Consider the following 16,995-nt stretch of genomic DNA (forward strand, 5'->3'; position numbering starts at 1 on the left):
GACAGTCGGCTTCTGAGCGGAGGGTCGAAGGTTCAAAATTCGCTACCGCCAATGTTTGCCCTTTAGATTTTTTATTAGTTTTATGTATTATGTTTTTTTTTTATGGCGATTCGCCTTACGTGACGGACATACGGACGGACGGCTCTCCTCATAGAGTCGGCATAGAAATGCTCACGCATTTAAAAGTTGAACGTCTTATGAGAGCAATTTTGCTGGGGATTGAGGTGGTGCAGGGTGGTATAGGGATTAGGATGAAACTGGACATTCGCTGGTCCCTGTATACATTCCCTGTCGACCGCTCGGACTCTAGGAAGTGCAACGGCAACATCGCCGTACTAGTCAGATCAAATTAAAGACGTGCTGACATGAGAATTCCGACTCATTCTTTTTGTGCGGTAAATTAAGGTCTTTGGCTTCGAATGCAAGAAATACTGGCAAGTGATCGAGCGCCCTAAATTACTTATAGCTTTTCTACAGCCAATTTCGATTTCGTTTCCCGGGAGGCGACTGTCAGAGCGGCATAGAATAGTGAAACTGAACACTCTCGTGATCATGACGCAGAAAGTGGTCGCGTGGGAGCAGGACATCGTGACGTGACTTTGGCCGCGGATATATGACCGTGGCTTTGCTAAAGGCTCTTGTGTGAGCAAACCTTCGTTTGCCTTGTACGAAAAGGAACTTTTTTACGTGAAATTTCGCGTGGAGGGGTGCGTCATATTGTTAACCTACGTTGATTCTTCTCAAACATTAGAGTTATTTTTGTTTTGACGATTGTGATCATGTGGGCGTACGCATTCAAGAAAATAAAGTTCAGTTGGGAGTCAGCGCTTGGGAGCCACCGTCGTGCCTTTCTGTTCGTAGTCTGTTGTTGCGATGTGCACATCATCATACAGGATGGAACTTCTCTCGTTCGCCTTGCTCTCAGCTTTTCGAGGAGGGGTCTCGTCTCCTAGAGACTTTTATCGGGACGTATAGCTGATACATCGAGGTCTTCGCCAAGGCCGCGTTGTCAAGACCTTGACGGATACAAGTTCACCTGTTCGTATACGTTGACTCTATGCGCGTTGTTTTGCACCCTTTCTTTTCGCTATCAGCGTTCGGTTTATCATGCTGTATATAGTCGTGTGCGTACGGCGGGCGAAAGTCTAACGCTTACGCAAGAAAGCCAGAAGTGCTGCTACACAATATGTGGCTTACTTCCAACCGGGCAGTTTTGTTCAGGCAAGTCAATATTATGTACACGTTCGAAACGCAATAAAAGAGAAACAAAAATGTATGCACTACACAGATAAGCAGCTCAGGAGTTGACACTCCTGAACGAATGCGGGATCACAAGGTAATAGTTAACCTTGCTGTGTCGTGCCCTATATGGTTGAGTGAACGCTTGGTTGCCGCCAAGTCGTTCTGCGACATGCCAACCTGTTCAGATACATCCGTGTGCAAGAAATGCCAACGGATTATGACACTGCTCCTTGTATAGGCACTGTTATAGTGCCGCCAAAATTTTTGGGCTTTCCAAAAAATGAGTTTTGTTGCGCTTTACCGCATGTCTCAATGATAAGGCCATCCTTAACGCCTAAGTACTATACCGGTTGTGTTTTCGTTTCAAAGCTGGACCACGCGATTTTGACACTCAATGTCGACGATTTCGCAACGTTGGCATTATGCGCACATTTCAAATGTCGATGCACGAAGTTTTCGCTACACGGGTACGCTATTGTGTCAAATTCTCTTTGAATAGATGGTCTGTTAAAGTTTAAATATACGATAATGCAAGTTATGTAGTTCAGTCGAAAATAAATACTTTATGTCACCGTTGGCATCAGGAAGCATTTTTTGAACAATTGTACAGGTAGAGGAAAATGCGCACAGTGCTTGATTAAACAATTTTTCTAGGCGGAAATAAAAGAGTAATAAAAAATCAATCTTCTTTTTTTGCTTCAGTATTCATGCAATGACACCATTACTCGAGTGTAAGAGGGGGATAACTGTCACCCCTGGCTGGTGTTATCAGATCTGTTTCCCTTCAATCTATAGCACATTCACAGTGCTCCCGATTTCGTAGTTCGGTGACACAGATTCAGCAGACGTCCGATGTCTCAGCGTCGCCTTTGAGTGAAGCGACAGTGACAGTTGACTTCCAGGCGTGTTGAAGTCCGCGCAGCATCGTCAGAAACATGACATGCAACCATCACGGAGAAACTTGAAGCATAGCCCTATAGGAGGCGTTCACACCGGTCCCAACACTTCAGACTACGATAATAGGTACTGGTGCACTCAGGGCAAAATATAACGAGGGATAAGACCCGCTTTCGTATCTCTCCATTATAGGTGTCTTCTGCCCTGTGCCGCCTTTAGCCCCCAGTCGGTCAATGTTACGCATGCTTCGCACTGACAGGAGTTGTTCGTAAGAAGTGCTCATCGACCTAGGATGAACAACGCACCGTCCTGAAGTTCACTGGCGGCGCAATGCAAGGGTGTCGTCGCATGCGAAGAACAGGCGTGCTCAACTTTCCCGGCACGATCGAAAAACTCTCGATCGATAATCCGACGAGAAAGATTTCACCAATATACTGCACGGGGGCAGCAAGTTCACACCGCACGCTCGGCACGGAAGCAGCGAATGTTCTCTAACACACGGAAGACTTTGGTCCGGGCACTGTTAGTATCAAGCATTTCGCTTTCGCCGTATCCGAAGCGTTCGAAGCGGCAACGGCGTCAGTCACGGAAACGGCCACGCTGCCCGCAATGGTCACAACGGGCGGCGCCGTTGCATCGTGGACGCTGGGACTCGACGGACTAAGCTGGATCGTGGCCACCGCCTCTTCGTAGCTGGGCGGTGCATCGATGGTCCACACCGGCTCTCCGCCGCCGTCGACCACGACGTCGTCACCCGGCGTTGGCCGCGCGACGCTCTGCACGTGGTCGCAGACGGCTACGCAGGAAGAGGCCAGGAACAGCGTGCCCCCGACGCAGACTAGGCCTAGGCCGGCCAAGAAGACCACGTCTAGCCGCGTCCGCGAAGTGATGCTCAGCAGGAGCGGAACCATGCCGATGACGATGAGGAAGAGGCCCACGTTGAAGGCGCGCCAGGCGTTTCGCGCCAGCGCCGAAGGCAGGTGGAACTTGACCATGGCCTTCTGTTCTGCGGGAAGAGAGCAGACGACAGTATTGGCACGTTGCCTTCGAGTACGCGTGACGGCAAGCAGACGAAAACGGGCGCTGAGCACGAAAGAAAAGAGCATACGCGGAAACGTCAGCAGAAGAGAGCGGCCATAGTGATTTGTGAACGCGTATGTTCAAGACGGTGCAAACGTTTCAAATGCCGGGAAGATACAGGATATACGGGACAGGATAAACATATTTGCTTAGAAACCGCGTCATGTCATGTGCGACCGTTGGCTTCTATAAGCGCTCGAGTGCTATCATATTGGCCTAATTACGAGCGCTGATTGTAGTCTGGGGAGCGAGGTCGCTATTCTCAAGGTTAGTCCAGAAGGCAGGGAAGGACGAACTGTGGTCTGCATTTTGGTGTACTATATACACAAGAATCGGGCATAAAAACTGTGAAATTGAAAGGGCAGCTTGGGTTATCTCTTGCACGGAGGTCATGGTACAGCCGTAGCCATCGTAATGTCTAAGTGTTACAGCGGCTGCATGCAAAAATGGGTACACATTGGGGTTTGTGAAAACTCATTTGAGACAGAACCCTTACTCCAGGCCCTCACCACATATTGTACCATGTGGCCCCCGTAACTTGTGCAAGAAGTTAAAAATATTCTACTGCCACGTAGCTCGACAAAACCTCGGTAATGTTGTTTTGCTGTCGCTTGCAGCAAGTCAGACTATCGTTTGTATTTTGCTTAACTGCAGGATTAGTTATTATTAATTAACGAGCTGCTCAGCTATTATATCCAGAGCAAAAGTATCAATGATGAATACGAAGTACCAGAAAGTGCCTTGTGACACATTTCCGTATTTCGGGGCGTTTCTCCCAGGCCTTTAAAAAAAAAAACTTTTATGTAGCACGCATTCAGCAACAAAATGCTGGATCTGGAATTTTCCAAGATGGTCTACAATTTTTTTCATGGACACTTTTGCGCTGAACATAATATTTGAGCATTTGCTTAATCAACAACAACTGATTACGTATTTAGCCGAAATACAAAAAGAAATAGCCTGACTTGCCCCAATCGTCGGCGAACAAAATTTGGCTCGGTCCAGCTACGTGACATTTGCAGTTTTTTAAAGCGTTAGCTAAGTTACGCGGTACACAGCATATGTCGTGGTAAATGCGAGATGATCGTTCCTATATAATAGTATTTTAGCATATCGTCTACCATTACCGTTGTCGCCTGCCACCGTTTGTACATGCGCGAGATTCAACGTGCATGCTCATGTGGTATATAGCAAGCGGGAACAGTAACCACAATGGTAGAACAGTGATGCTACGCCGAAATACCACATTGCTCCAAAGATTTCTTGGGGGGACCAGTATCACCCCTGAACGCTGCTACTGATTCGGCAGTTTCTTTCTCTGTTTTTGTAATCGTGATGGAATGTTGGCTCTCGTGTGTCAGCGGTTGCGCGTACACTGTAAAAAAGGTTTGCACCCTTTGGGGTGTATATCTGCCACACAACGATAATCTTCATCTGCCTTGATGCGTTTCCTTTCTTTAATGCTGCGAGCCCGGTACTTTCCAGTAACGAACGGCATGCGCGTTATCAGCAGGACATAGCATTCCCGACAGGAAAGTAGCGGGTGCGGCGTTTTCGAGAATAATAATAATATTTGGTATTTACGTGCCAAAACCACTTTCTGATTATGAGGCACGCCGTAGTGGAGGACTCCGGAAATTTTGACCACCTGGGGTTCTTTAACGTGCACCTAAATCTAAGCACACGGGTGTTTTCGCATTTCGCCCCCATCGAAATGCGGCCGCCGTGGCTGGGATTTGATCCCGCGACCTCGTGCTCAGCAGCCCAACACCATAGCCACTGAGCAACCACGGCGGGTCGTTTTCGAGAACGGAAACGCATCAAGGCAGATGATGATTATCGTTGTGTCGCTGATATACACCCTAAAGGGTGCAAACTTTTTTTGGAGTTTAATACACAGAAAGTTCTGCGAAAACTCCGGAAACTAAAAATGAAACATTAAGACCTTGCTTAGTGTGTCGTAGTTAATGGAATATATACACGCGATGCTATTGCACTAGACACTGCAATGTCACATGAGTCCCATGACTACTTCTTTCGTCTCTGTGTATTGCTATTGATCTTAGCAGAGGTAGAACAGCAGCACTTGACACATCCTTCATGTCCCACCGTACGAAGACAGCTGACCACTGGCTCAAGTGTATACTCTGTCATTACACAATTAGTTTAGCTTCTTTAGCTTGTTCACTTTGTTGTCTCTGTAAATGCAAGCTGGTGACGTCGTGGTATGTTCATGGACGCTCAGAGTCCTCGGAAAAGTTTTCTAGCTCGGTCTTTTATCTTATCTGGCAGGTCGGCTACTCAGATTCAGAATATTAGCGGCAATAAAATTGCCCCAGAAGGACATCAGATCATCACCAGGCTAGAGATAAGCGCCGACCGTAGGCTGCATGCAGCGAACCTGGGGAGCCCCTTTGGAGAACGGGGCCCACTACTCTTGGTGCATTTACATGGCAATTACTATGAACAACATCTTGAAACGTTAATCTGATTCATTAAACTATCTCCCAATGTCACCTTCGGTAAGCATGCGCTCAGAGCTACTGGTTCTTGGAAAAAAGCATTTCAAAAATTGAGTTATATAAATTTGATGTGAATAACTACATGTGTGTTTTTCATATAGTCACGCCAACATTCAGCCTCAGCCTTATGTTTATCGTTGATTGCCTCTTATCTAAGCTTCGCTGTATACTTATCACGCGTGTTCGCAATAGCTGGTGGCAGTGACGGCAGGAGCACAGACTGGCCAGCCGCGATCTCCCAAGCTCGTGTAATGCAGGCAAAATATGTTCATTTTTCGCGCGCTATTATATGGCCACGTGATCCCTCCTCACGCGCGGGAGGCAGCTCACAAAACAGTGTGTATTCCTCAGCAATCTGGCCGCGCCATCCGGCTGCTTTACGGGACCCAACAGTGCCGGTATGCCGGGGCCGGGTGACCAACTCCCTCGACAAAGTCGCTTCACAAGAGAACTAGGGATATCTATACGCAGTGGTCCTGTTGTAAATACGTAATAATAATAATAATAATAATAATAATAATAATAATAATAATAATAATAATAATAATAATAATAATAATAATAATAATAATAATAATAATAATAATAATAATAATAATAATAATAATAATAATAATAATAATCTTTATTCAGTATAGTTAAAACAGTATACAAAAGGGAAGCGCTGAAGCCACAAGAGGGCTTGTGCGGCGACAACCGGCAGCCGCGGCAATCTACGCGCCACACCAGAACTCCATCAGAAGCTGGCTGTGCATTTAGCACAACCATCACACATTATCAAAGATGCACTGATAACATCAGTACATATTAAAGGTTCTCTAACGCTTGAACAGCAACTCTCAGTGATTTGCGGGTGGACAAAGAAAATACATCGTCCTGTAGTTCATTGAAGATAGCAGGAACATAATAGCGTCTTGTTGCTTTACCGTAGTGAGTGCGCACTCTCGGTTTAAGATAACGAGGAACATGTCTCAACGGTACCGGTTTCGTATTTATGTGCCTGTATGCACTGCTACAAAAATATTTGAGTACTACGATTTGTTTAAAAAGATTCTCAAAAGAAGGCAAACCGGCTGTTCTAAGGACACTGCTGGGCAAATTCTCCTGTGGCATGTAGAGGACGCTTGTAGCGATGTTTTTCAAAATCCTATTAACTCGACATTTCCATGTGAAAGAGCAGTTAAAAAACAACACATACCGTATCTTAAAACACTATACCCCAGAGCTTGGGCGATTAGTTTTCTGATAGAAAAAGGCATCATGGTTTTTAAATTAAACAACAAACATGCAACACTTCTAAGTTTCTTACAAATGTGGTTCAAATGAGTATTCCACGTCAGATCACTGTCTATGTGCACACCAAGATACTTAACCGACTGGACGCTAGCTATAGGTTGACAAGAGCACAAAGAGCAAGGTGTAAATATATGGAAGCGACGCTTGGTAGATCTTTGTGCGGGTTACGAAAACAGACAAGTCTGGATTTGGTGCTATTTATTTGTATTAAGTTTGAGGCAAACCAATCACTAACTTTAATAGCGTCCTCTTGAAGGTTAGCCAGGGCACATGAAAACTCAGGGTTGCTTGACACTAGTGAAGTGTCATCGGCATAAAGGAATACGCTGGATGCTTTCACGTGGTCACATATATCATTCACATATAAGTTAAACAACAAAGGAGATAAGATAGACCCTGGCGGGACACCGCACACCAGACTTACCGCGTCACTGCAGATAGGCCCAAACATGACTACTTGTGAGCGATTGTGAAGATAGTTTTTAATTAGTGACAAGAAAGGACCCCTAAACCCATATGAATACAGTTTAGAGATTAAAATTTGATAATTTACTGTGTTGAAAGCCTTCTATACGTCAAAAAAAAAAAACCAAATGCCACCTCATGGTTTTCCAGGCTTTGGTGCAGTAAATCAGAGAGATTTTCTAATAGCACTTGTGTTCCAGACCCACTAACAAATCTGTACTGATTCACACTCATTAGGTCATGTTTAGCAACAAATGCATTCATCACAGAAAGTACGTGTTTTTCTAAAATCTGGGATATGCAGGAAAGAACAGAAATAGGGCGGTGGTTGGCAATATCATTCTTTTTCCCACTTTTGTACAGAGGAACAACGCGAGCACTCTTCAGTGAATCTGGCCATGTACCAGTTGCAATTATGCCGTTTAAAATAAATAGCAGAACATGTTTCAGAGCTGTAAAGTTTCTTATCAGATCAGCTATGAAAATATTGTCAAGTCCGGCGGATTTATTACGTTTCAGACTAGACAAAATGCTGAAAAGATCAGATTCTGTCATAAGAGGAAGGAAGGCTGATGGCGATACACTGTTTTTAATCTTTGTCGAGCTCAAAGTTTGGACTGCGACCCGTTGCTCAGCCGAAAATACGTTATTGAACTCACTAGCCAAAATAGGCGACACTACACCGAAATTATGCTCCACTGCTTCTTGGACGGACAAGCTACGTAACTGGTTTATCAGAGACCAAGTGTTCCTTACGTCGCGACGAGTGTTGTGAAACTGCTGTGCAAAGAACTTCGTCTTTGATAAGCGGATAAGCGCGGTTACCTTATTTCTGATGCAACGATATTCTGCTCGAAGTTTGTCATTTTTTGGCGCCCTGCGGCATCGAGACCAGAAAGTGTCCTTTTCTTTGATAGCAGCCAGGATTTCTGCAGTCAGCCACTGGCAGTCAATTTTACGTTTCTTCACAACCAAAGTTTTTTTGCACACTTTCTTTATTTCGCCTAATATCCTGACCAAGCTATCGTACGCAGTGTCGTTAGTGTTATGATGAGTAAGTGAATCCGAATCATATTCAGTGACATGATTGTCGAACTTTTTTTTGTCTAGAATGGTCACAACACACCTGGTAGAGTTAGCGTGCTGCATAGAGTCTGTTTTCATAAGGCGACACGCAATGTAATAGTGATCTGCCAGTTTCTGTCTGATTACAGCTCCGGACACTGAAGAAATGTCCGACCCACGGACGTTAGCGTGGTCAATGCAAGAAGTTGTAATGCGATTATTAAGAAATTCTTCTCTAGTAGGATCGGCGACATGCGGTTCAATGCCAAATTCTGCGAGTACTGTTAAGTAACTTTCAGTGCCATGGCGATCACCCTTCATCAAATCGATATTGATGTCCCCTATCATGCACACGTTTTTAGCAACAAAGTTGGTTTTCAGTATAGTTTGTAATTCTTCAATAAATCCCAACACATTTTGACTAGGAGGTCGGTACATAGCAAGAAGATAAAATGAAATACCACGACAGGATACTTCAACGGCCATGACCTCCGCTGTGCCGAAGGAAACGGTAACCTCGGAGATCATCAATGATTCCTTGAAGTATACCGCAATGCCACCACCCCTGCTGTTGTTGCGTGTAATGAAATAGGCATGGTAACCGGGAAGCCTAAATACATCGGTTCGAGTGTCGGTAATGTTAATTTCCGTTAATACAAACACGTCAACAAAGTCACTGAGAGCACAGGCCGTAACCGCAAATTGATCCCAGTGTTTCCTGATGCTCCGAATATTAATGTGAAGAATGGTACAAGAACAACCCAACGCTGGCTGAAAGGTCTTAACAAAGGAGTCGAAATCTGGAAACGACATACTCTTTTGCGAGGAAGTACAAATCTTAGGCCATCTTATCAATGTCGCTTACAGACGAGATTTTTAGAGCAGTAGCACCCTCGGTCTTCCTCGCAAATATTTTCCAATTTCGCACCGAGACAAATTTAAATCCCTTTGCTTTGCCTTGAACCCTAGCCCTCCAAAAAAGTTCACTGTTCGCACGAGTCAGGTTCTCACTGAAAAAAATGTCAGGAATCTGTTTGTTTTCAGCCAACGCCCTGATCGAGCCCTTGCCTGCAGCCATTTGTCTCGCATGTCTGGTGACGTGAATCTAGCCAATACCACCGGTATTTTTCCCTGGCCTCCTGATAAGCGGCGAACAGCACATACCTGTTCCGCCGTATGGTCATGCAAATTAAGCTTCACAGCCAGGTCCGACAAGACTGCCGGCAAGTCCTCATTTGCCGTGACCGGTAATCCGCTTATTTCCAGGTTAGCTCTGCGAGTATACTGTTCACTGTCATTTAGTTGCGATTGTAAGTGACTGATCTGTTTTGCCTGCTCAGATACAGTTTCCTCAAGGCAAACCACTTTCTGATCAAGTCTCATCGTTGCTTGCGAGTTGCTATTGCACTGTTCAAGAAGCTTGTCGTATTGTGACGACATGAACGTGACTGATGCTTTACCTTTACGTTATATTCAATGCTATGCTGTCTCCCTGTCCTTTTAACATCCCCGCCTCCGCTGCTGACTACTGTTCAGCTGTCAAGACTCTGCTGTACAGTTACTGCGGTCAGTAGTAATTTCCTTTTCTTTACTTGTCTACATGTTGATATAAATAAACAACCAATTACATACGTGCGGAATGTCGTCTCAAGTCATCACATTCCAATGATATGCTTTGAAATCAAATGCCGTAGTATTTAGTGTAATAAGGACAACAAAGGCACCTTCACTACACTAAGCACTTCTCTATTGTAGGTGGGGGTGTCGATTACAAAAAAAGAAGGCTATGATACAGGCAATCTATCGAGGACTGTCATGGTCAGTGCGAGAGCACTTGAGAGAAGACTCGCCTGAAGACATCATAATGATATCACCATAGGCATCGTCATCCTTACCACCACCAAAAACCACGGGCGCCACCATCATGGGCATTAAAGAGCAGTATTACATTATTAAATATAGGTGGCGCAAACTTTCAGAGCTTTAAAACAGGAGAGAGACAGAAGCATGCATGCGTTCGGCTACAAAAGTCTGCGGATATATATATATGTATATATATATATATATGTATATATATATATATATATATATATATATATATATATATATATATATATATATATATATATATACGTACAGATAGTCCATTAAAATAATTCAAATAAGTCGCAATGACTACAGCACACTGAAACTTCGAAATCGAAACTATGTGCCAAAGCTTCGCGGTAACTTAGCTTTTTCGAAAAAATTTGTGTCTCGTAAAGTTTTGTGGCCGATTGTACTATACTTTTCTGGCCTATTTATTGCGTGCTGCAAGTTTGTGGCCATAAACCTACTTGCCCGTCAGCCTAGTGTTGTGATATACAAGATCAATTTGATGCTAAAAACCCGTGCATGATCCCTTCTGTAGGCCCAGCTACTGTTAAGGAAAAAAAATAAATAAAAAACAGTTGAATTCGGTTTGTACAAATTCATTTGGCACCATGCTTTCATTGAACTCCAGGCTGCTATTACAGATGATGTAATAGCAGTAATGTAATGATGTCTCTGATTACAGAGACATCATTAAATAATTTAGACCAGCGTACAAACAAACGAACAAAGAAATACAAAGAAAGAAACAAACAAACCTGCAAGCAAGCAATCGAGCAAGCAAACAAACGAGTAAGGAGCAAGCAAACGAGCAGACCAGCGAACAAACACACAAACAAACAAACAAACAAACAAACAAACAAACAAACAAACAAACAAACAAACAAACAAACAAACAAACACGCCGACTGTCGCGATTTCTCGACGCATCGATTCACGCCATTTGTAGTCTATGACGACGTGAAACACTCGAGTTTGGAAAGCGCAACTTTACGGAAGGAACTTCTGGTAAACGTAAATATTCTGCACTATTTTAGCGTTGAAATTTATGCACAATTACGGTGCCGAAATTGTCAGGTACATCGCTCCATTCTAAAGGCGTTTCCATACGATGTGGCGCGTCGCACATTACATATCAGAAGATGCATAATCAGGTAGCTAAAAATTATACATATATCTACTTGCTGTCGCGATGTGCCGCCGGTTTTCCGTAAGAATTAAATTCACAAGTTGCGTAATTGCACTGTGAATCCGCTAAAATATGCCTCTTAACGTTCTCAAAACGCGAACGAACACCCGTAACTACAAAATTTAGAAATCTTGCTTCGCACGGAAAGAAAAAGGAAAGCCACACACACACAGGAAAGGGTCTAATCATAAGAAGATAAACATGGGGAAAGTTGCATTGACTTACCAAGCAGTATATGGTGTCTCTTTAAGAGGTGTATAAGACGTTTCTTTTAAGCCGTGTCAAGACGACTTCCAACTCGACCCGCGCGCCAGTGTCTATGGACGCTAATGCTGTGCTCGCAGGCATAAAACACACTATCGTGCTCGCTCATGAGGAGGTTCGCGATGGATTGCACGCACCCGAGTGCCCCAGTACCCCGCCCGAGAACTGCGCTATCTCGGGACGGTATTCTTGAGTGGCGTAAGCACGGGGATCTCTTGGCACGATCATCTGCATGTATGCACACATTGGGAGGAAGTCTGGGCCTTTTGAGTGTAGGCGCCTACGCCGAGGGACGATAAATATATAGCAACCAAGCTCTTTGATTCCTCAGAATCTCGAGTTCTCGCTTGCACGGAGGGCTTTTTTCTCTCTCTCTTCTGTGTGTGTGTCTTGCTGGAACGGCTTCACCTCTTCAGAGGTGATAGATCATTGTGCATTGCACTTCCTTCGAGCCATATCGCTTTGTCGGCGATATGAAACGAGCGAACGAAGATAAAGAAAGACGCGCAGGTGGCGGACGGTACGAGATGCAACTGAAACAAGATGGAAGAAGTCGGGAAGATCGGCGCGCACGCAAACTAGTGCAAGGTCAAAAAAACAGGGAAACATTCGCACTTTTCCTAATCTTGTATGCGCTTTCGGGCGAGCTGCTGCTTATCACCGAATACCCCATTCTCGACCCGCCGTACTTACAAATGCATTGCAAGGGGAAAAGGAATTGGCACGGAAGTCGAACGTTTGTCGTGTCATGTGATTTCTCTCTGTGTGGTCGTACCCCTCGCGGTTATGACCTATCTTTTGCGCTTTTTGCATGAACACCAACGGGAGGAACGATGGTTCGGTGAACCGGGACTGAGATCGAATTATCGATTGACTGACTTCTTGAATTGAGGCAGGTTGATTATATATAGAAATGTTTATTTATTTACTTATCGAATCCAGCACTGGGGGCAGACGCTCTAGTGGAGGAGTCAGGGTTTATTTGGCGAACTGAGGTTCTCCGATGTGCACCCAAAACGCGTTACATTACCGCTTCTTCTCCCGCTTCTTCTCCCCTTTTTTCATTTTGCTGGTATGAAAAATGCGGCTGCGGCGGTGAGGAAGCAAACCGACGACCTAGCGCGAAGTTGAGCTGAGCCACCCAAGCGGGTTGAAAGGTTACCTTCATCATCACTCACTCACTCACTCACTCACTCACTCACTCACTCACTCACTCACTCACTCACTCACTCACTCACTCACTCACTCACTCACTCACTCACTCACTCACTCACTCACTCACTCACTCACTCACTCACTCACTCACTCACTCACTCACTCACTCACTCACTCACTCACTCACTCACTCACTCACTCACTCACTCACTCACTCACTCACTCACTCACTCACTCACTCACTCACTCACTCACTCACTCACTCACTCACTCACTCACTCACTCACTCACTCACTCACTCACTCACTCACTCACTCACTCACTCACTCACTCACTCACTCACTCACTCACTCACTAACTCACTCACTCACTCACTCACTCACTCACTCACTCACTCACTCACTCACTCACTCACAAGCTTGGACGTACAGTCAGCAATGTGTGCCCACGGCGATAAAACGTGTCCATTGTGACTGTTTGCGGGATGATCCAAGTTTGCCGACATTGGTAGGGTAGTTGGTCGAGCTGTTGCAATAATACCGGCCACATCGTAACTCGTATTTGCAACTGATTACTGTGATATTACACAATTGATAGGGGTCCTCATTTCATCTCGATTACGAGACACGGTTGCGATACGTATCACTTGCATTTCGAACGTCGTCCTTGAGCCATGAAGCCGGTACCGTATATCTTCTTCCGGGAGTCAGCTGCATATTTGCTTTCACGCCGGTTATCTTCTACGATGGGCGTTAATCACTACTTATTTGTGTATATTCTGGGCTGTACAGAAACTCACGTAACGCCATTCGAGACAATTCTTTGTTATAGCAACGTTCGCAGGCGACGAGTGCGGAATGTAATATGAATTAGGCGACATATCTAAATAAACAGACGATGACGCTGATGACGATCATGCTTTCAATAGTTATTTAAGACTTAATGTGAAACTAAGAGGGAAAACTAATAAATCTATACTGATAAAATACTTTCGAAAGCTTCTTTTTCGTTTGATTAGCGTGATAGGTTCATTATTAGAAAAGAAAACGGAGGACAACGTCATTTAAATTTTCTTGCCGGAACCCCATAGCCTCATGGCCTCACGGCTTTCAATTTGTTTTCTAGCATTTGGGTCGTAGTGGTCGATTAAAGGGCTTGAAGCCCCTTAACTTCAGTGTTTAACTTGCTTTTAGTATACAATGCGTGCCATGTCTACCGATAACAAATTTACTAGGCCTGAACAGACGCTATCCAAGTTGATGAATGAAGTCACGGTGTTGTGGTGTGCAAACTCCACGCCAAGGTCGCCTTCCCCCCGCCCCCCCCCCCCCCGCCCCCCCGCCATTCGTTTTTGCGTCTTTTCTGGGTTACCAAGCTTTTTCTCAAGATAAGAATGACTTTCTTTATTTGGATGTTGTAGAAGGGTAATTTACTTTAAGCATTGGTCTTTTGAAGCTGCATATTCTACGTACTACTAAAATGAAGATTTGACTTTTGTGCCAATTTCATTCCACATTCTGTGGGCTTAGCTCACATATCTGTGCCTGGCCTCCGTATATACAGAATGTATGCACAAAATTAATGGCAACCTAAATAAATGGAGTGGGAACGCAAATATGTCGTCCAATTCAATTTGTGGTTTATGATAAGCAATCTAAAATAGATGAGAAGTCACTTCCGAGGAATCCAGCCAAAGCAATACGGAATTCACCACAGGAACGGAAAGGTTAAGAAAAGGGATTTCGAATTCAACTGAATTCAACGGGGAGTGTGATAGAAGAAAGGTCTGAAAGCCAGTGCAATCAACTCGTGCACCATATCACAGACAAAAACAAATCGCAGCAGGCACCGATGGTCGAACTCAAGCCACGGTCGTACCGTTTCACGAAACCTTGACTTCACGTAGATTCCGACATGCGCGTTGGACCTGCACATTTTTGATAACATGAATCTCTATACCTAGTCGCTCGAATTTCTGTATTTCTTAACATAACAACAAGGTTCAATTCAGTTCAGCTCATTGCTTTACCTTTCTTTCTTGTGAAAGAAGCTAGGGAGCAGTCACGAAAGCTTATTGAAGTAACGCGCGAAGTTCGGACAAATGCAGTGCGGGCCGTGTGGTGCAAGCACTCCAGTATTTGTGACACTGACGTCGTTCGTGGTCTCAGTGCGCAGTTTAGTAGTTAAGAGTGTTTAGGTACCACGTGCGAGGCAATTGCACGTCGAAACATTAAGCGATTGCGCTTAACGTCTGCTCCGACCGCTTGCGTTTCAATTTGTACTCGATTGCACACTGAGGATCGATGAAAAACAACACTTTCGCTATAGTAAACAAGTAACTCGTTCTAAATCTCCTCCCGGCAGGTGCAGACTGGAACGAGAATTATTTTGCAATCAATCAATCAATCAATCAATCAATCAATCAATCAATCAATCAATCAATCAATCAATCAATCAATCAATCAATCAATCAATCAATCAATCAATCAATCAATCAATCAATCAATCCTTTATTTTAAGCATGAGGTTCTGGGTGGAAAAGTCGATTTTTGCTCTGATTCGAGAGTAAATGTCTCGTTCGCCTAATCTCGCCGGCGTGGTATCGCTACGTCTGCTGAAGTTCGGGGAAAAAAAAACGAGACATTGTGCCATTGACCTATACGGCGCATGCCACAGGCATGCTGTCATTCACGACTTTCAACGAACGCAGCCGTAAACTGCTGAAATGGGTTGTTGTTCTTAAATCTAGGTGCTCGTGCACGTATACATCCCTTAACTGAAAACGTGCCTTTGTTGAGGCCGAAAACAAGCGCAGTAACAAGCCCCTCGCTAAACGTATGCGACCATTGTGTTCGGGGTCGGCAAACCAGAAAAAACCATGGCGCAAACGGCGGCTTTGTGCACGTGCTATGCAACCGTTGTTGGGGGGGGGGGAGGGGAGGATGCCAAAAAAGCGCAATGGAAGCCTCAAACACGATGTCGCATTCCATGTTCGCACTGTGTTAGTTTGACGCGCAGCACGAAACTTGTTTTGCAACCTATTTTGGTCTGAGTCCACAGTCGGGGACGGCTGACCTTTCGAAACGGATGGGCGGGACCTTGCGAGTTGGCCCGCTTCTTTCCTTTTATTGATTTCTGACGTTCGAATCGTTTCTTTCTCTTTCACAGCTTATTGGCATTGGAACTAGGAGATAGCAGGCTCGCTATCAGTTACGCGGCGTGGGGAACAGCACGGTTGCGAGTGAACGTTGAGTGGTCGAGAAAGGTCACTAGCTCATTCGCGATGCTCTTCGGGCCCTCTTCGACGTGTTCAAAGGCTTTCGAGCGGCCTGTTCAAAATAGGCGCATTCTAAGGAAAGCATTCTAAGCACACAGATTACGCGACAAAAACGGTAAATATTTGACACCGAAAGAAGCTATAGAAGTTGAAATACACAATTGAAACCCTGCATTGTGAAACATAGTTCCAGCGCACATTTGAACAAGGACGAGGCGAGAAAGACAACACAAACGCCGGACTTCAACGTTGAAGTCCGGCGTTTGTGTTGTCTTTCTCGCCTCGTCCTTGTTCAAATGTGCGCTGGAACTATGTTTCACAATGCTAATCATAACCAACTAGCCCAGCTGTCCATACTTAGCGAAACCCTGCAGCTTGTTTGTTACGGGACCTGCCTGAAACAGCTCTACTCATTGCTAAGTTTGGATAAGCTGCAACGAAAAGCACGTCTATCGGCTGCTATTGTGTGTCGATTTTCTTTTTCTCACAGCCAAGCTTAGATGGTGGAGAGGAACACGACAATTCATCCTAGCTGTATGAAGGGACTTCTATGACACTTCTATGTACTGTGCGCATGAAGTGATAACCGAAGTGGTGTATGCTGAGATTAGCACCTTTCTAAGTACCGCTGCCTACAATACAGGCCGATAGCTGAACTGACCTGTATTTAT

The 16,995-nt window shown here is 44.7% G+C and overlaps 1 protein-coding gene and 1 long non-coding RNA gene across 2 annotated transcripts in view; one reads left to right on the top strand and one right to left on the bottom strand.

The window, feature by feature from the left end:
- The window catches only part of LOC139049134 (uncharacterized), a 73,852-nt gene that overhangs the window by 6,244 nt on the left and 50,613 nt on the right, over window positions 1-16,995 (top strand). The window lies entirely within an intron of this gene.
- On the bottom strand, window positions 1,781-11,870 carry LOC139049128 (uncharacterized). The gene is made up of 2 exons (XM_070524356.1): window positions 11,854-11,870; window positions 1,781-3,145 (listed from the first exon to the last, which is right to left on the bottom strand). The coding sequence occupies exon 2, from the start codon at window positions 3,132-3,134 to the stop codon at window positions 2,631-2,633; it is 504 nt and encodes a 167-aa protein (XP_070380457.1). The 5' UTR covers window positions 3,135-3,145; window positions 11,854-11,870; the 3' UTR covers window positions 1,781-2,630.

Source organism: Dermacentor albipictus, chromosome 8, assembly GCF_038994185.2.
Source record: "Dermacentor albipictus isolate Rhodes 1998 colony chromosome 8, USDA_Dalb.pri_finalv2, whole genome shotgun sequence".
In the NCBI taxonomy this organism is placed as follows: Eukaryota; Metazoa; Arthropoda; class Arachnida; order Ixodida; family Ixodidae; genus Dermacentor; species Dermacentor albipictus.

Coding starts and splice junctions, on each gene's coding strand:
- LOC139049128 (XM_070524356.1), bottom strand. CDS start 3,134: ATGGTCAAGTTCCACCTGCCTTCGGCGCTGGCGCGAAACGCCTGGCGC.